General features: G+C 38.6%; 1 protein-coding gene across 1 annotated transcript; it reads left to right on the top strand.

Moving 5' to 3' along the window:
- The first annotated feature begins 2,987 nt into the window (after positions 1-2,987).
- Positions 2,988-20,814, top strand: mapkapk5 (MAPK activated protein kinase 5). Its single transcript, XM_061729397.1, has 14 exons — positions 2,988-3,670; positions 8,607-8,680; positions 12,622-12,697; positions 13,773-13,870; positions 14,262-14,370; positions 14,626-14,715; positions 15,817-15,912; positions 16,006-16,086; positions 16,196-16,383; positions 16,907-17,027; positions 17,314-17,444; positions 17,687-17,802; positions 18,052-18,156; positions 19,254-20,814. The coding sequence occupies exons 1-14, from the start codon at positions 3,635-3,637 to the stop codon at positions 19,346-19,348; spliced, it is 1,416 nt and encodes a 471-aa protein (XP_061585381.1). The 5' UTR covers positions 2,988-3,634; the 3' UTR covers positions 19,349-20,814.
- Positions 20,815-21,122: the final 308 nt, after the last annotated feature.

Here is a 21,122-nt window from a genome sequence, read left to right as displayed (position 1 = left end):
ATTTTCATGGGCTTGATCCATGACTGAATCGCATGGGCAGCAGTCTAAGCAGAAATGTTCCAACTCCCCTCCCCGCAGACACTTCCTCCAGCTCTTCTGGGAGGGATTCCTGGCCAGCTGAGGGACATGGTCTCTCCAGCGTGTCCTCGGTCTTCCCATGGGGTCTCCTCCGGGTGGGACATGCCTGGAACACCTCAAACCCAGCAGAATTCTGGAGCACATGTTCAATATGAGCCTCAGGTTGCAGAAGGAGCACGGCTATGCAAGAAATCCTGCTAGGTACCAGTGCCCATGTCATCTCGACCACAGGTGTCAAAAGTATTCACATTCATTACTCAGGTAGAAGTATAGATACTAGAGTTTAAAAATACTCCTGTAGAAGTTGAAGTATCAACTCAAGTTTTTACTCAAGTAAAAGTATAAAAGTACTGGTTTCAAAACTACTTAAAGTATAAAAGTAAAAGTAATGTAAGGGAAAAAAAAGCCATTAAGGACAAAAGCCATTGAAAATGAATGCATCTTAGTATAATGCAAATATATTAAAGAACCATATGTGTACTATTGAGCATTAACATGTGTTTCAGAGAGCAGAATATATGATGACTAGTTGCCTATAAGTATTGTAATGGTGCAAAAAGTCAAACTTCAGAGGCATGTTATCATTTATCCTAACCTTTATTGGAATGTACATCCAAGTTTAGTTGCAGGAATCTGAGGGAACGGATGTAAGAACAAAACTGGACAAGAACATCTGTGCCACAACCATAACCAAATTCACTCTATCCCTAGCAATGATGGAGCAATTTAACTGGATAGTTATTTTTAAAGGCCGAAATGAAATAGAGTAACGAGGCTTTTTTTTAAATGTAAGGAATAAAAAGTACAGATAATTGCGTGAAAATGTAAGGAGTAAAAGTAAAAAGTCATCTGAAAAATAATTACTCCAGTGAAGTATAGATAACCAAAATTTCTACTTAAGTAAGGTAACGAAGTATTTGTACTTTGTTACCAGTACTTGACACCTCTGATCTCGACCCAGCGACCTCAACCATTACCGACCAGTGGCTCTGACAGCCCACCTGGCAAAGACCTTGGAGAGGTTATTCCTTCACCACCTGCGCCCCCTGGTGAGATCATCAGTCCACCGCCTCCAGTTCGCCTACCAGCCGAACACCGGGGTTTAGGACGCTGTCACTTCCTCATGCAGAGGTCCCTGTCTCATCTGGAGAGGCCCGGAAGCACTGTGAGAATTATGTTTTATGACTTCTCCAGTGCTTACAACACCGTTCAGCCAGTACCCCTGAGGAATAAGCTGGACCGAGGAGGAGTGTGCCACCAACTAGTACCAGGTGCTCTTGGACTTCCTGACAAACAGGCCACAGTTTGTGAGGTTGAGAGGCTGTGTGTCTGACATTGTGGTGTGCAGCATGGGAGCACCTCAGGGGACTGTCCTCGTACCTCTCCTCTTCACCTTGTACACAGCTGACTTTGCACACTACACAGCAAACTATCAGCTGCAGAAGTTCTCCGATGACTCAGCCACTGGCCATTGGTCTCATCAACAATGGAGATGAAAAGGAGCACCAAGAACTGAATTAGAAATTGTGTCCTGGTGCCAACAGAACCTCCTTCGTATTAATGCCTAAAAAAACAAAGAGCTGGCAGTGGACTTTCACCAGTGCAAGGCCCCCCCTCCCTCACCAGTGCACATCAAGAGAATAAACATTGTGTGTGGGCTCTTACAAGTACCTGGGTGTTCACCTTAATAAGAACCTGGACTGGACTGACAACAATCAGGCCGTATTAGAGAAGGACCAGAGCCGACTCCAACTACTGTGGAAACACTTACAGTAGGTACTATGGACTACAAGGAGCCCTCCTGAAAACCTTTTATGACTCTGTGGTTGCATCAGCCTTTTTCTTTTAGGTGGTCTGCTGGAGCAGCAGAATCAGGCCCGACAGAGGAAGAGACTCAAAACAAGCTGGTAAAGAAAGCTGACTCTGTCCTGGGCTGTATCCTCGATCCTGAAGAGGTGGTGGGGACAGGAGGACAATGTCAATCACAGACAATGTCTCCCACCCATTACATGAGACTGTAACATAAATGATCCCAATCAATAATAATGATAATGATATGAAGGCTCGCTGAAGGAGTATTACAGGAAGGTATCGCAGGTCATTCCTCTCCTCTGCTGTCAGACTCTACAACCAGCTCTGCTCTCACAGTAGACCAACTCCCCCCCATGATACATGAAACTTGACCCAGAATGCACGTTTCACAAAATGAACTAATGAATATCACTTTTCGTTCGTTCGTTTTTATTTATTTCGAACATGTATTAAAAAAAACAAGAAAAAAAGATAAGAGAAACAAATACAGGTGGGCATTCCACCACATAAAGAAAAAAAAAAGTAAGTAAGTAATAATTATAATAGCTTATTTAAAGAACCTTTTCTCCAATAATAAATGGTCATGTTTCACTTCCTGTTTGGGTTATATCATGCCACATTGATTTCAAATTGATATTTAATAAATATGTACAATTTATGCACAATACTAAATTACACATAAAAAGGGCACCACAACATAATAACAATATGGCTTAGTATTGAATACTGTAGTGATAGTTAATTGCATAGACTGTACAAAAAACGCCTTAGTTGATAGTTTTTAGTAGCTGTTCATTAAACCCCTAAACCCTGTAACCTTTGAGACTTCAGTATAAACCTCTAAACCGTGTGATGTTTAGGAGTCGTCAGAGTCTGACCTTTCTAAAAATGTATGTGGCAAAAGCAATTATAGTGACTTAATTTCGAAAATGTTTAAACCAATACATGTTAATTTGACTAAATACGTTTTCTAAAAACATATAAAAAATGTACCCTCACGCCAAGTCTGAATTTATTAAACATATTGAGGATTTTGATCAGGCGATCTGCTCGAACCGCTACTGCGTCGCTGCTGACGAGTAGCTGGCTGCTGGCTGCGGGATTAGCACAATAGTGCAGTGATGCGGGGTTGTGGCTGGTCATTAACGAAAAACAGTGTCTGTAAAACCTCTCCAACTCCCGAGATACTGTTATTACTCCTTACAGGTGTCGGTAGTCGTGGTACCATCGTTCTGGGACTGGGCCACTGAGTTATTTGGCCGTAAAGCAGCTCGCCGGGACTCACATCTGCACAGCTCCGTGTCAACAGCGGCTTCATCTCCACCTGCTCTGACTTCACTGTCTTGATCGCGTTAATCGCTTTACAAAGACCGTGACACGCAGAGGGCTGATGTTTTAATTGCAGCATTTTGCTGGCTAAAAATAAACACTTCTGCTCCCCCCAGAAAGTGGTGGGCTGTTAGGGTTTTTTGGTCAGCTTGCTCGGAGCTTGTCTCTCTACATGGTCGCTCCAGTGAGCCTGAGCGACTGGAAGAGCAGGGACCACGAGGCTGTGATCCGCGGAGGAGCCTGGCCCCGGTGTTCCCTTACTGCGATGGCCTTGACCGGTGTCCAGTAGTCATAGCATAACAACACCTGATCCAGCACCACCACCCAAACTTTAGTAAAAGGTCAGGGTAAAGAAAAAGGTTTTGTTTCTTCCCCTCTGAGACTGGTGCCGGACTGGGTCTGACCGCAGCAGAAGATGTCAGAAGACAACAACGCAGATAAATTCATTAAGGTGAATATGTTTTGTCTTAATTGCTGAGATTTGCAATGACTTACATCCGATTGTTTTTGTTGTTTGTTTTTGCTCCTGGATGATTCAGTTGTGTGTGTTTTGATACTGTAATGATTGTCGACTAAGTTACTACTACTGCTACACTTTTCCTTCAACAAAGTGTGTAATTTATGTATACAGGACTGTCTCAGAAAATTAGAATATTGTGATTTTCTGTAATGTAATTACAAAAACAAAAATGTCATACATTCTGGATTCATTACAAATCAACTGAAGTGTTGCAAGCCTTTTATTATTTTAATATTGCTGATCATGGCTTACAGTTTAAGAAAACTCAAATATCCTATCTCAAAAAATTAGAATATTCTGGGAATCTTAATCTTAAACTGTAAGCCATAATCAGCTATATTAAAATAATAAAAGGCTTGCAATATTTCAGTTGATTTGTAATGAATCCAGAATGTATGACATTTTTGTTTTTTTAATTGCATTACAGAAAATAAAGAATTTTATCACAATATTCTAATTTTCTGAGACAGTCCTGTATAGGAATGCTACTTTATAAAGTGATCTTTGATTTAACCCCTCGAAAGCAATTAGGTCTTTTGTAGCTTAATGGACAGCAGAATTGTGAAACATTACCTTTAATACCAATGATTAACACAAGGAACATTTTCCTACATTTTCCTACATTGCTCCTGGATTTGCACGCATTGTTTTGTGGTTGTGAAATGCATCTGCTTTTCATGGCCACAATGTGTGTAAATTTAGGTGAGGTGAACTGTAGATATAGGTCTTTCGTTCATTGTTTTAGTTTAAATGTTGAGACAGGAGGAAGCCTTTAAAAAATCTGTAAAGTTGTTGATAAGAAACAGGGGTGGGATTAAATAAGTTTTCTTCTTCCCACTGCCTTTCGAGTGTTAACGAATTAATTTGTATTTTGAACCTGCACATCTACTGTTAAAGGTATTTGTTTAATTTTCTGTTGCACGCAGGTCACTTATGTTATGTTGTATTGCTCGAAATAAATCTGAACTGAACTGAACTGAACTACTACTTGGATCTGAGATACCTGTGTGTTTCCTGGTCTGGTCGCCTCGGTGTTTTAATGCCAATGGGGTCTATGTCAGCAGTAAAACGCGATCTCAACCCTGTGTCCCTGGCTCCCAATTCACACTTGGGAGAGAATAAATAGTTGACAAGTACATACTGAGTGTGCTCTGGAGCTGTTCTTACAAAAAGTTTAGTAGGTCAGCTGTCTAACATATGGCTTGACCCGGGCTCTGGTATCCAGAACCTGCTACATCTAACCAAAAAGTAATAGTGGAGACCAACTGCTTTGTGATTAGCTAATTTAGTCCACAGCAAGCTGGACTGGACCATGAAACTGACCATTTAGTATTGCTGTTCCTTATTTATTTTCTTTAGCTCATCCTGTCAATAATATCTGTATTTGCTTGCCTTTTAAAACACATAATCCACAAACCCAGTTGGATGTTGGATTTGTTATCCAGACTCATCAGTGTAGTCTGAGTGAGGCCATCTTATCACCAGACTTTGTGTATACACATGGCAGATTGGACTGGCAGAGGCAGTGAAGGGTCACGAACATGGTATTTATGATTGTCACAATAATAAATTCTCAAGATAAGATGAAACGGGATCATTGAAAAACTCATTACTTGTTTTGAACTTTTGAAGCTTGAAGTGTAATTAGACAACAGTTTCCAGCTCGCTTCAGATGTCATCCTTCTTCCAGGAAGGAAACCCATTCTTCTTTGTTGACAGCAGTGACAAATCATTCTTTTGTTTTATGGAAGCGTATCTGTCTTGATCCATACCTAGTTTGTGTTTCAGATGACACTGTTGTCACTATGCAAGTGATAATGGTGATATACATATTACACAACTTACGGTAATAGATGTTACACACAGTGGATGAAGAAGTACAGCACTCTTCCTCAGAATGTCGATAATGTATTTAAAAATCCTTTTTATCGATATCATTAATGTGAAAAACCTATATTATGATACAATGGATATAAAAAGTACATATGCTTATTGTGTGTGTGTGTGTGTGTGTGTGTGTGTGTGTGTGTGTGTGTGTGTGTGTGTGTGTGTGTGTGTGTGTGTGTGTGTGTGTGTGTGTGTGTGTGTGTGTGTGTGTGTGTGTGTGTGTGTGTGTGTGTGTGTGTGTGTGTGTGTGTGTGTGTGTGTGTGTGTGTGTGTGTGTGTGTGTGTGTGTGTGTGTGTGTGTGTAAACAAAACAGCTACAACACCATGATTGCATAAGTCAGAACACCCCTCACAGCTAATACTCTAAGGAAGCAGTTTTGCCTTTATTACACCATCAGTGTTTTGCAAATAAGTCTTTATTAACTTCACACATCAAGTTCCTTCAGACTGTAGCATAATCTCTTGTGTGCCACTCGTTTTTGGTCATTCCAGAGGTTTTTGATGGGATTGAGTTCTGGATTCTGACTGTTACACTAGGACTTTGTGAATGTGAAATGTCCTTTTGGTTTCAACTTTTCGGCACAGGGAAAGGTTTTTCTGCCAAAATATCTTGGTATTTTGAGCTATTGTTTCCCCCATATCTATCTTGACCACGGCCCACGGCCCAGCAAAAGAGAAGCATCTCCAATGCATTATCCTACCTCCACCATGCTTCACTGCCTGTATGGTGCAAATAGGATGATGCTCTAATGGTTTTATGCCAAACATAATGTTTAGAATTAAGGTCAAATGGTTTAACTGTCATCTTGTCAGACCATAACACATTTCTCCACAGTATCTTATATGATTGAACTAATCTTTAGCCATTTTTTTTGTGAGAGACTCTCTTGCCACCGTATCCCACTGTCCAGACTTCTGCACAATACTGAGACAACCACATGTAAGGAATGCAAGGAGAGGCCCTTACATACATATATATCCTTTTCTTGACTTGAGTAAGTTTCTTTTGCAAGTTACTGTGGCTCATTGCTCTCAGCACAATGCAACCCCAAACAGTCGAGCAAATATCAACCTGGGTCTCCCATATCAAAGGCAGTGACAATACCGCTGTGCCAACCAGCTATATCTGTGCACTTGGATTGAGTATTACAAGGCCTTTGACTCCACGCCACACATGTTGATACTGGAATGCTTGGAGCTGTCAAGCATCAATAGGACACTGAGAGCCTCCACCAAAAACTCAATTGGACTGTGGAAGACAATTGTAGAGGCTCAAAGCCAACTTTGCTGTCAAGTTTTGTGTACGTACCAAGGCCAGATCATCAGAAAATGTGGCTGGTTCTGAAGTGGAGCAAACAACAGCCGCTTCCTTTACATGATGACATCCATATGCCGAGGATGAACGGTTTACGTCACCAGGATATACAGCAGTGATATCGGAATATCTTTCAGTTTTTATCTGTAAGATCACATAATAGATGTGACAAGTCTGACATTTATGTTGCTCTTTTATCTTTATATTTAAAGATACTGTAATTTTGTAAGGGGTGTACTTTTAATATCTACTGTAAAAAGGAGTTTAATATGGTTTTCTGAGTATTGGGAGATGATACGTGGGTTTTTTCAGATCCTTTCTCAACTCTATATCTCTGTTGTATTCAATTATATAAAGTATAATATGGTTATTTTATGTTTTAGAGGTGGAGAGGATTTTAGACTGTAATGCTTTGGTTATACAATTTATCAGTTTAGCATTAAACACTGTGTATTATATTGACTACTGAAATTCCCTCCAAGCTGACATACCAGGTTGTTAAACCTCTCAAGGACTAAAAAGCAGTGGCTCATCTGGTCTTTAATCAAACCAAAAGAGCATGTTACACCTCTGCTCAAATGAAACCCCACAAAGTGACTTCAGGATCCACACCTGTTTATTCAAACTCAATTTTAATGAATGAATGAATAAAAATATATTTATTTCGGTCAGGTCATTCATAATGTAGACACCAACTGAAAGCATTAGTTCACATAAAAAAAAAAAAGACCTACCCGAAAAGGAATAGGCTGAAGCTATTGCTTATTTACGCCTACCCTTCTCACATGATCAACTTTTTCAGATCGCAACATACAAAACATAATACAAAAAAAAAATAAATCATATTGTTTACACAATCCCGAACATAATTCCGTAATAGTATCATCTACTGGATCCCTCATATTTTTCAAACACATTAAACTTAAACAAACGTTTGAATGCATGAATCGACTGGCACATCTTAAATTTTTCATCAAGTGCATTCCATATATTTACACCCCTTACAGTAATATAAGGGGTATATTATATTTATATATATATATATATATATATATATAATTTTAAATACTTTTGCCCCTTCCTGGGCATTGCATTCAACACAAGAACATGGCCTGGCCTGGCCCTCTCTTCACCCAGGCCGATGTCAGTTGAGACTGTTCTCCTTCCTCAGTGGTGGAACAAGCTGCCAGTTGCTACAAGCACTTGAGGGCCGTCTCTCTGCGTTTTGAAGAAGCTCCTGAAAACCCTCATCTTCCACGAGCACCTCCTATCCTAAACAACTTTATCTCTCAAACCTTTTTGAGCCACACCTACATGCTCTCTTAACTGCACTTACTTTGCAATTTTCTGTGTTTACTGTGGCTGGATGGTTTTTCCTCCATTGTAACTTGCTTTGAATAAAAGTGTCTGCTGAATAAAATGTAATTTTCTAATTTGCTGATGCATTGAATTGTGTAGTATGCCTTTTTGGTTAAATAAATGCAGGATAAATGCTCCCTCGCAGGTTAGATGGTAAAATAAATACACATTAAACATTTGTGTTTAGGTTTGAAGTTGTTGTTTCTCCTACCTCTTTGCAAATTTTGTTCAGCACCTGAGGTCTATACTTTGTATGCAAGTTGTTTTGCATAATATTCATTTCTAATTGGCTTGTCTTTTTAACAGGAGACTTCTATTCTGGATGAATACAACATAAACTGGACTCAGAAGTTGGGAGCTGGAATCAGTGGGCCTGTCAGGTAGGTGAAAGAATTTTCTTTGTCATTCTCCAGGCTCCTAATATCTTTTCCACTGATTAAACTGTGTGTATATTGCATTAGATTGATCTCAAACTAGACTTTATGTCAATGATTGATGATCACAACAAGTATTTATTAAGGATGAAGGAAGGATAAATTATAACTTTTATTTCCTGTTTTAATAATGGACAAATCCCCTTTTAATATGTTTTGCTGTTATCCATGGAGATGGATGCAGAGACGGGGCCATTTGTATAGATGGACAACATTTATATTGCATAATTACAACATGGTTACACATCTACTGTGTGAGCAGTGTCAAGATCGTGATTATTGTTGGGTCAAAATTTGAAAATAATTTATTTTGATGGGGCAAATCTCATGAAAGGGGAGAGAGAGTTAAATGTTCCTATATGTGCCTCATCCCCTGCAGTGCATGACTAAATCGATGCTGCTGCAGAGATGATGTCAGAGCAGATTTTGATGATGTGTTAGCCATGCTGCTGAATGAATGAGACCTCTGTCTTCTGCCAAAAATGTTGTCCTACATGTTTCTGATACTTGCATCTGATTACTTCCCCTGTGGTTTTATTGCATCACATTCAGCGTGGTCCCAGTTTATAAGAACAGCTTGACATTGAAGCACATTCAGAAGAAAATGACTCTAATATGAAGATGTTAGGTCCAGGACTCGGTTTTGGCACAGTTGGCCAATGATGGCAATCTTGCAAGCAATTTAAAAGTCACAGTTGACAATTGGAAATAGTCTATTTGGTGTCTTGGTGTCACAAAAGATCCAAACATGTTTAAAGTTTTAATGCAAGTCTTTAGTTTTGTGCAGTGTGTTGTTCCATGGTGCAGATTGTGTTAATGAACAGCCTTGTCGTCCTTTGATTCAAAAAGGAATGTACTTGTAGTTGTGTAAATGGTGATCCTGCGAGATCCTCAGTTGCTAAAGCTCTGGCTTATAGTCTTTATATGTAATAGGGGATCATGCATCCGCCTCTTCAAAAAAATCTTTCTGAACTTTTTGCCAAGTTGGTATAAGGCAAAAGCCCGTAGCTGCTGCATTCTTGTCTAAACCAACATTTTCATTGTTCACAACCTTCAGTGTTAATAAGAAAAACAGCTGAAAAACTGCTATGGAAAGTGTTCATTTGTACTAATGTACATTTTTACATAGGAATTTGTTTTTTTAGGTCGCATGATTTCAACAAGATTGTTTTTCTGTTGAAAGGCTGCACTTAAATGGAGTAGTTGGTGTTTATTAGTGCGAAAAGAGTTACTGATAGAAGTGAACAGCTTTTCTGTGAATTTTCCATCTTTTTTTTCCAACAATTTCTTTTTCTGTCACATCACTTTGGCACACATTTCTTACATACTAAAATTTAATTGGATTGTTTTGGTGAATCTTGAAGATCCCAATAACAAAAACAACTATTCCTGCCATAATCTCCGCTTGGAGAAGTCGAGGCAGCTCTAGTAGTTTTTCAGGGTCGGTTCATGCTGTGTGCAGTTCCCTTCAAACTACTCTGTCTGACCCACTGATTCCGGCTAGATAAAGCTGTAATAAATCAATACCTTCGCCAATTCCCTCAGCTAATTCTGCTCTTTGAAGCTATTATGGACCAGGATGATGAGAGAGCAAGATTTGTAGTTTTTAGCCCCAAGTGGCAAGAACACTGAAAACCCGACTCATCATCCTAGCGTACAAACACACTGTGATTCATGATGTTATGTTTCTCTTTTCAGGCTGCTCTTGCTCATCTTGTCTCTAATGTGTCTGAGTCAGCTTTCTGCTTTTGGGTTTTTGTGGTTTTTATGGGAAATTTTGCCTTGGCCTTACTCACCACCCTGCACCTCTCCCATTTTTCTGCCAACAACCTCACCCACCACCTTCAGTTTAACTCTGTGATTCATTAGGTAGTCATACTTTCCAGAAAAGTGACCTTTAGTCAAAGCAGAAAGTCTCTTTGACAAAAGCTGTGATATTGTAATTTGAGTTCAAGGGCCAAAAGATTTAAAATTAACATTTGGATGGGAGAAAAGAGTTTCACAGAAAATGTAATGTACAGTAAACTACTGCCTTACCAGATTTAGATCTTTGTTCTTCTGGTATCCTAAATAAAAACTTTGAAAAAAAACCTATTTGTAGTGTATTTCAACAATGTGACATTGGGAAATATCCCTGCACAGATGACTTGATCTTTGGATTTACTGTAGTTTCAAAGCTGCAAATAAGATACACATTTCCCCAAATAAGGTGTGATGTTGACATAATACAGGCCTGTCTGGCCAGTTGTTTAGGTTTTGTCTTATCTCAGTGCTTTTATCTGACTAAATTTAAGCTCAAGATCACATGTAAAACAGACTGTAACACAGGCGACCAGATGAGCATCAGCTGGAGAATTGTACTTATTTGTAAGGAAAGTACCAATTAAATCATTAGTGATTAAAAAGTGAAGCCCCCTCACCATGTTGTTGAAGTTCCCCTGAAATGAAATCACTTGTTTCTGTGTGTTGGTTTTGCAGGTACTCCTACTGATGTTTTTAATCTTTCTTTCTTTTATCTTTACTAAAAATGTGCAAATATGAAGAGGCAAATAAAAGGATCTTTAACACCCATAGATGGTGGTTTTTCTTTGTTAAAGTATTTATTATTTGTTTATTTTTTGTAAAGACTACATGTCTTTACAGAAAATAAATAATTGTCCAGTTTTAATTTTGTGGCTTCAATGAATTGTTACAACCAGCAGAAAAGATGAGTGTGAAAATGATTGAGATCAGGTGCTGTGAGTTTTTACTTTACTTTACTTTTATGTACTTTCCTGTAAACAGATCGGTAGAGGTTAAGTGGTTGAAGGCTTTTCAAATCAAAAGAAAAAGAAGGGTTATACCCCTCAGTAGGGCTGGGCGATATGGACCAAAAGTCATATCTCGATATTTTCTAGCTAAATGGCGATACTCGATATATATCTCAATATTTTTTCTGTGCCTTAATTGGGGTTTCCCCCAAAGCATTATAGTATAGCATCTCTGTTAGCTTCATTTTTTTCTGAGACAAACCCTTAAAAAACAGTCAGTTTTAATACAAAGCCTCGTGCCAAATGTCACACAGGTTCCTTTATTAACAGAGGTCTGCACAATATCAAAATGTATAAAACAAATGAAATAAAAATAAACTGCCTGCATATATAGAATAAAAATGCTTCTTGAATAAAATAAAACAAATATCCCTTTCCTGCATAACAATTAAATTAAAATACACTGTAATTAATACAATGTAGACAGTAACAGGCAGACTTTTCCACTGAGACTGACAGTTGTGCAAATAACAAAACATTTGTGCAAATCTCAAATAAAACATTCAAGTCAATTTGTCACAAAATAAGCTATATCAAAATCATTAAAAAAAAAAGTAAAAAAAAAAAAAAATATATATATATATTTTTTTTTAAATCGATATAAACGATATTGTCTCATACCATATCGTGTTTGAAAATATATCGATATATATTAAAATCTCGATATATCGCCCAGCCCTACCCCTCAGACTTTACACTCTTTTACAATGATGTAGGCTGTGTTTTATATTTGTAAAGACTAAACACTATCAGGTATTTTGTGTTGGATACATTCATTTTTCTTTGGATGATTTTTGAGGTTTTGAGCTGTACAACCAAATCTGTCTTGATTTTGTTTGATTTGTGTTTCATTATCATTAAGACATAACTGTAAATGCTTGAATTTATATGTAAAGAAAGAGCAAGTGCAGTTTATAGCGGAGGGGTAAAAACGGATGATTCAGTGGCCGACCGCAAACAGAGACACCTGAGACTGTGAAAATCCATGCCAGGCTAATAGTCTTACTGACACCATGACAAATATTTGGTGTGTTACATCGCACATTGTGTTTGTTGACTCTTGTTGTCTACTCTCAGGGTTTGTGTGAAGAAATCAACCCAGGAACGCCTGGCGCTGAAAATCCTTATTGATCGCCCCAAGGCCAGAAATGAGGTGAGAGGGAACACTGTCATGGTTGTGAATAATCCCTGTTGTTTGCTGTCTTTGGCGATATAAGTGTGCTTTGTTCTGTCTGCCTGGCTGTTATCGGTCTTCATTAATTCCTGTTTTTCTTTCCCTGCCAGTCTGTGCCCTGCACTTTGGTCTGTTTGTGCTGGCTTCTTTATCTGTAACATTGTGAACAGTTTGTATAGCATCCTCTCTGTTTTTGCTCATCGAGCAGTTTAAAAACATCATGCTTGCTTTACAAGCTTTTGCCAATCAACTGTGAAGACTGATTATTAGATTGATGCAACGTATTGTTCAGGGTTTTTTTTTTTCCTCCAATCATCCTATCAAATGAGGATGGACCATTTCATATAAGTGTACTAACTAATTACAAAGAATTTACAGTTGCTTACAGGACTGTCTCAGAAAATTAGAATATTGTGATAAAGTTCTTTATTTTCTGTAATGCAATTTAAAAACAAAAATGTCATACATTCTGGATTAATTACAAATCAACTGAAATATTGCAAGCCTTTTATTATTTTAATATTGCTGATTATGGTTTACAGTTTAAGATTCCCAGAATATTCAAATTTTTTGAGATAGGATATTTGAGTTTTCTTAAGCTGTAAGCCATGATCAGCAATATTAAAATAATATAAGGCTTGCAATATTTCAGTTGATTTGTAATGAATCCAGAATGTATGACATTTTTGTTTTTGTAATTGCATTACAGAAAATCACAATATTCTAATTTTTTTTTTTTTTTTTTTTAGATTTTTTTGGGCTCTAGTGGCCCTTTATTCAAGCTGCAGATATGAAAGGGGTAGAGAGAGAGATCGGGGATGACATGCAGCAAAGGTGCGCAGGCCAGGATTCGAACCTGCGACCGCTGCAGGAGGACTATAGCCTCAGTATATGAGCCGCTGCTTAAACCCCTGCGCCACCGAGCGGCCCACAATATTCTAATTTTCTGAGACAGTCCTGTATATTGAAGATATAGCAATTTCAAAATGAAAAGTTAACACATTTAATCAAAAATACTGTATGCATACACAGTGTTGATTTCTCCTCTGTGCAGGTTCGTCTACATATGATGTGTGCCAACCACTCAAACATAGTGCAAATCCTGGAGGTTTATGCCAATAGTGTCCAGTTCCCTCATGAGTCCAGCCCGAGGTAAAAGTCTGAGTCAGATTTTGTGCGTTTTTTGTCTCGTGCAGTCTATAGCCATTTTCACACATGCAGTGCAGAATAGAAATGCTCCCTAGAGGTTGCACCCAGAGTTTTTCCACAGCATTCACTTCAGACTTCAAACATATGAATGTAGCGGCTTTGCTTTCAGAGCGTTTATTGTGAGGATTTGGGCTGGTAAGAGCTACTGCTTCAGTATCTTTTATGTTTCTTTCAACTTGCTCCTTTGCTATTGTCAAGTGGCCTCTGTCGTTCTCGACATGTGAATTTCCATACTTGCCTCCTGGACGTTCACATGCAAACATTCTCATGTCAGCGATTTGCCACCCCGGCTTTCTTTGTTTTCGTTTATTTTATTTTATTTTTATTTTTATAGAGCAAGGCTTCTGATTGTTATGGAGATGATGGAGGGTGGGGAGCTCTTCCACAGAATCAGTCAGCACAGGCACTTTACTGAAAAGATGGCCAGTCAGGTCACTAAACAGGTAAGTGAAGGACACACTACAGTGTTCAGGCTTTATCTTAACTTACTCAGTCTTTTCCTGTGAAACATTTCTTTTGGCAGTCTGACACTCTCCATGTAAGTGGAAGCCCCCCACTTTGATCAAGCTGCTCACACACTGTAATAAAATCAGTGAGGGAGGAGAAGCAACACACATCAACTGTAGTCACGGTTGTTTAAAAATGCATCGTTGCTAACACTTGGAGGTGTCTCACTGTGACGTCCCTTTATCTTGTAGATCAGTCAAGCATTGGCGCATTGCCACTCACTAAATATTGCACATCGCGACCTGAAGCCGGAGAACCTGCTCTTCAAGGATAACTCTCTGGTACGCTGTTGCACACACACATAAATATTGCAGGTTAAAAGGATACCAACCACAACTAATGCTGCCACCATTGAAACTTCTCAGATTGTCAAGTCACAAAATACAGTATTTACTACAAAGTTGCTACTGTTGGTTTGTTTTTTTTCTACCCATTTATAGTTGGGCAGAATAATGTAGAAATATCCCACTCTGCAGGTGCTGTAGAAGACTTTGAATCAGTCATGATAATAATGATACATTTTATTTGTTAGGCGCCTTTCATGGCACTCAAGGTCACCGAATGCCAGCAATATCACTAAAGCTTTTGAGATACACCACTCAGTCAATTGAATGTTTTCTTAAGTATATATAACCAGTCCCTGGTAGGGCTGGGCGATATGGACCAAAAGTCATATCTCGATATTTTCTAGCTGAATGGCGATACTCGATATATATCGATATTTTTTTCTGTGCCATAATTGGGGTTTCCCCCAAAGCATTATAGCATAGCATCTCTGTTAGCTTCATTTTTTTCTGAGGCAAACCCTTAAAAAAACAGTCAGTTTTAATACAAAGCCTCGTGCCAAATGTCACACAGGTACATTTATTAACAGAGGTCTGCACAATATCAAAATGTACAAAACAAATGAAATAAAAATAAACTGCCTGCATATATAGAATAAAAATGCTTCTTGAATAAAGTAAAACAAATATCCCTTTCCTGCATAACAATTAAATTAAAATACACTGTGCAATTAATACAATGTAGACAGTAACAGGCAGACTTTTCCACTGAGGTTGACAATTGTGCAAATAACAAAACATTTGTGCAAATCTCAAATAAAACATTCAAGTCAATTTGTCACAAAATAAGCTATATCAAAATTATAATTTTTTTTTTTTTTTTTTTAATAATCGATATAAAGGATATTGTCTCGTACCATATCGTGTTTGAAAATATATCGATATATATTAAAATCTCGATATATCGCCCAGCCCTAGTCCCTGGCATGAAAAATTAACAATAAATTGAAAGCTTTTATAGAGAATACTAAAATGTGTTTCTGTGCTTGTGCCACGCGTCTCCTTCTGTGATTCAGGTGTTTTGTTTTTCTCCTGCAGGATGCACCTGTGAAGTTGTGTGACTTTGGCTTTGCCAAAATTGATCAAGGAGACTTGATGACCCCTCAATTTACTCCTTACTACGTAGCACCTCAGGTAGACTTACACACACAACGTTCTTAGTAAAGTCTTTGTTCATCATTTCTCTGGACAAATGTAGACATTATTTTTCACATCATTTTCATTCAGGTACTTGAGGCTCAAAGAAGACACCAGAAAGAGAAGTCTGGAATCATACCTACCTCACCAACCCCGTACACATATAACAAAGTAAGACTTGTGTCTGTTGAGCGGGGCCTTCGGTCTCACTGTGGTCTTAAAGCACTTTAAGCCTCAAAGTATTGTTGAACTCAAACCTCTGCTGTCTCTCTGGCTGCAGAGCTGTGACCTGTGGTCTCTGGGCGTGATTATCTATATAATGCTGTGCGGCTATCCACCGTTCTACTCCAAGCACCACAGTCGCACCATCCCAAAGGACATGAGGAAAAAGATCATGACGGGCAGCTTTGACTTTCCTGAGGATGAATGGAGCCAGATCTCTGAGATGGCCAAGGACATCGTACGCAAGTGAGTGCTTTTTCTGTTTTCTTTGCACTGATTGCTCAAACTCTCAAACACCTGAAAATTGGGTGCTTAACCTTTTTTTGGTATTTGCAGTAAAGGGAAAAAAATAACGGAGCGAGATGTGTGTGGGCACAAGAAAAGATGTTCAATTCCAGGAGTCGCTAGAATGCTTTGATGACGTAAAAAGGCAGACATGAGACGTTGTTTTTTTCGTTTTCAGTCTATTCAGTCTTCAAGCCAATTCATGGTTCAGGTTTTCCATCAGAGTCCACCTGTGGCGGTCCATGTGACCCTCTGCATCTCTCTATATGCAGCAAAAAAACTACAAAACTTAAACTACACACAGACCTGAATCAACCTACATCCAAAAGTGTGTGTAGAAGCACTAGAAAAAGAGGGAGTACACAATCACTGCTTGTTTGAGGAGGGAGTGTACTCAACTTAACACTTCTTAATTTGAAGACTACATGAACTCCATATTTACTGCCCCTCATTCTTATTTTTTTGTGCTACTTTGTTTTGTTAGGCTGCTGAAGGTGAAGCCAGAGGAGCGTCTGACTATCGAGGGGGTCTTGGCTCACCCGTGGTTGAACTGCACCGAGGCCCTTGACAACGTGCTGCCGTCTGCACAGATGATGATGGACAAGGTGAGTGGGACGTTGCAGATATTGTGGAATGAACTCACCAGCAGAGGTAACTTACTTTCTTCATTTTAACATTACTTTATTAATCCCCAGGATTATAGAAATTATACAAATCTTTTCTTCAGTTTCACCAGTTGTTTTCCCTTTCAAACAACTGTACAACATCAGTAGAATAGCAGATGGAAACACAGGCAATGAGTGGGACTTCTGTCATCTCCCTATCTGGTCAGGGGGGACATGCCGGTGTTTCACTTTAGGCTTTACTCATGGATCTGTTCTGTGGTTCCAGGCGGTGGTCGCAGGTATCCAGCAGGCCCACGCGGAGCAGCTCGCCAACATGAGAATCCAGGACCTGAACGTCAGCCTGAAGCCCCTAAACTCTGTCAACAACCCAATCCTCAGGAAGCGGAAACTGCTGGGGTATGATCTCGTTTGTTCAGGTTTTTCCCTTCCAGTTTTCTCTGCATACCTTTTGGACTTAAACTACAGGTTTATTATTATTACCATTGTTATCATTGGATGTTGTACCCGAGTTACCCATAAAGTTTTCATACCATTCTTTCTGCCTTCCTCAATCATTATAATGTTTTCCCACATAATCTTTATTTTAAAGGTCCTGGAATAAATTTGGTCCGCCATGTGCTTTACTGTCCACATTGCAGCCCGAAGCCCAGTGACAGTTTCTTCATTCATGACCCAGAGAACGGGGGAGAAGACTCCAACGTAGCGCTGGAAAAATTACGAGATGTCATTGCACAGTGCATATTACCACAAGCTGGTAAGTGAACACAGTGATATTCTTCTGGCGTTCTACTTGACATGAAACCACTTGCTTTGCACTCTGCTTGCACTGATATAATATATACGTGTGATGTGTTTTTATCATTTTATGAAGTATCACACACCACAGATGATGTATTGGAATGGTTTAATGTTGTTTGCTTTATGAATGATGTGAAAGTTGACTTGGGGGTCATGTTTGTTCGGTCGAGGAAACATGAAGAAAACAAATTGTTTGTTCATGCAGGAGAAAACGAGGATGAGAAGCTGAACGAGGTGATGTTTGAAGCCTGGAGGTTCAACAGAGACTGTAAGCTGCTGAGAGACAGCCTGCAGGGACTCAGCTGGGACGGTTCGTAGCTTTGCATCATCTCAAAAATGCCTGCTTTATTTCACATAGACATTAGATGCAAAGGAAATAAACTTATTTGAGCTGCAATAGCTTTATCTGGACTTCAGATTTTAAACTTTGAACATGATTATATTTGAAAATTATAACCCACAGGTATTCTGTTTTGACTCTGACCGATAATAAAGGATTGATAGAAGTTGGTAAAGCATTTGAAAAATCAAATTGAAATTAATCTCATCTCTAATAAATATCATGTATTAATACTCTATCTAATCTGGATTCTCTTTAGTGCAAAACCCTTACTGAAAAATGTATTTCAATGCCAAGTGAGATAAATACAAAAATGTATTTATGGATTTTTTTGCATCTCCAGCTGTTTGAAATGCAGCACATAGTTTGTGCTGCAGTAACCGCAGAGTTGTGTTCAGTTGCATTACCGCCTAATGGGTTTTCATAAACTGTAAATAATGTATAGTAATGATAATGTTCCAACAGCCGAGGGGTCTGTAAATAATATTATAAACATTACAGTTTTCAGAATTGCTTCATTGTTAGTACAACATCAACAGAAAACACTGAGTATGTTCAATTCCACAATAATCCCTGAGGTCAAAGCTGAATAAATAATTAGCCTGGCCAGCCAATTTTTATTCGTTTTCTCTGTGATACAAAGAATTATTCTGGTTTCGCAGGATTTCACTTTCATTTCCACAGAGTAATACCAAAGGACCCAAAAGAATCTGCCTCTGGACAGCATTGAATACAACCAATTAGACAAAAATTAAGCATTCAACATAATGGCGTGCAGCTCTGCAGCCATCTATGTTATTTTGAGTAGTGGCATAAAAATCCCCATGCCATTGCGATTGGTTCGGTACATTCTCTACCAGTGGAAATATTTATAGGAGGGGTGCCAGATCTCCTTATCAGGAGAAAAAGATGTGTTTTTATGGGCTTTATTAATCTATACAAGTCAGTAAAATGCATGAATGATTTTGCCCTTTGGGTTCATTCTTGAATTGACTCGAGTCTTTTAGTGTGTATGTTGCCAAGTCCTTAATTACCAGTGTTCTTTTTTGTTTGGTTGTTTATTGCAGGACGAGCCTTCTCTGATAAAGTCGATCGCTTGAAGTTGGCCGAAATAGTGAAACAGGCCATTGAAGAGAAGACGAATCTCCAAGAATCCCATTAGTGAATGCTGTAATGCTGTCTTTCTACCCTCTTTTTATATTGTTTATTATGACCTTTTTTAATTCATATCTGTAAAAAGGCCTTTTTTTAAATGTCAAATGCGCTTTTTTTTTCTTTCGTAGATTCCCTTGCAAGACCTTTTGTTGACCTATTGCAAGAGCTATTGTACAGCTGTAGATAAATTCAGAGGACTCATTGGTACTACAGAATTTTTTTAATGGACTATTGAGAAGAACATTGAAAAAAAGTATATTTTCATTTTTTCAACAAAAAACACGGAAAAAAGTAGATCTGTGAAAGAAAATATTTTCTGGGAGGGAATTTTTATTAGCTGTTTATCTAAGATGTAATGCCTTTTATCCTAATAATTTTGTTTTATTGTATTTTATTTTAACATCCCAATGACTTTATTTATTTAAAAAAAATCCAATATTTTATACCTTTCTTTTAGCTTGATAGTGGAGAAGCTGTCTGTGAAATAACTTTCTTCTTCCACACACTCTGCTGAGAGGTAAATGAATTAGTTTTCCTTTTTTTTTGTGCATCTTTTCCTTGACATTTCTAATGCAGAAATCAAGGAGGACTGAGTATGGCAGAAGAAGAAAGTGTCATAAAGGAGAAAAATGCTGCCTTAGATTTGTCTGATTTGTCTGCTGCACCCCCCGTCTAACTCATTTAGATCTAGATAATCAAATATCAGCATGGAAATGGTGTTTGATCACTATTAACAATAGGGACCAAGTCCTGAGGATTTTATGGGGAGGGAAAAAAAGATTGACATAATTACCATCTCCACTAAAAACTTTTCAATCTCTGAAGAATATAGAAATATGAAGAAGAAATATACATATATATAAACACACACGCATATATCTGAGATGTTAAACCCTTCTGATTTAAATTGTTTGCGTTTTCCCTACATTCACCAAAACGGTTTATCGGGCTCGAAAGGTCAAAGCAGGCAAGTGCCACTCCAGGTGTGAAAGAGAGCTCTGCACTGATCTTAAAGCTGTAAAGAAACCTCACTGAACAAGTCTGCGTGGACGGTATAAACACTACTCTGGCTACAGTGCTTTCAAAACATGTTTGAAAAAAGAAAAAAAAACCTATTCTGAACATTCAGTCGTCTCGGCCTTTAGAAGATGAGGTGGGATGTGGTTAACGCACCAAGGAAAACCTCTTGAAGCATTCTCAGAGTCGCCGCATGTAAAGTGAAGTGAACTATTTCACACACTTGCAAAATGTCTCTTTCCAAATTCCACACGTGGGTTTGAAAAGTCCCAAGTCCAGTCTTTGCCTAAAGCTGCTGATCTGTGAAACTTGCACAATCTGAGCTGCTTTGATGCAAAGTCGGATTTGCTTGAATTCAGGCCTGCGTTGTTGTTAATATTTGAACTTTTGTTTTGGAGCAGGAGCTGTTACTTGAGCAAGCAGAAACACAAAAATTCCTGGCATTCTTGAGTGCAGCGCCGTGAAAGGATTAGTGTGGAAGGTCCCTGAGATTTCTGTCTCAAAACATGGCGATCAGTGTGCAATAATACGATTAATTGTATTCAGAATGCATGCGTGTACTGTAGGTATTAGTGAGATCAGATCTATCCGTCAGTATTATGGTCTAACACATTCTCTACTACACAGAATAACTCTTCTCTCCTCATTCATCCTCACCCTTCAGTTGTGATCATGTTTTCTATATAATGGGCTTGAAAGAATTTGTTCAAGCAAGATGCCAGGAGGCATACCGCATTCATAGGAGACCATGCCGAGCTGACCGA

The sequence above is a fragment of the Cololabis saira genome, chromosome 9 (genome assembly GCF_033807715.1).
Source record: "Cololabis saira isolate AMF1-May2022 chromosome 9, fColSai1.1, whole genome shotgun sequence".
Classification (NCBI taxonomy): domain Eukaryota; kingdom Metazoa; phylum Chordata; class Actinopteri; order Beloniformes; family Belonidae; genus Cololabis; species Cololabis saira.
Note: the sequence above shows the minus strand (reverse complement) of the source record. Positions and strands in the feature narration are given on the sequence as shown.

Bases quoted from the DNA above. Each gene is read 5' to 3' on its own strand.
- mapkapk5 (XM_061729397.1), top strand. From the start codon at position 3,635: ATGTCAGAAGACAACAACGCAGATAAATTCATTAAG. The intron at 14,716-15,816 runs GTACGCTGTTGC...TTTCTCCTGCAG, and splicing joins TCTTCAAGGATAACTCTCTG to GATGCACCTGTGAAGTTGTG. The intron at 16,087-16,195 runs GTAAGACTTGTG...CTCTGGCTGCAG, and splicing joins CCCCGTACACATATAACAAA to AGCTGTGACCTGTGGTCTCT.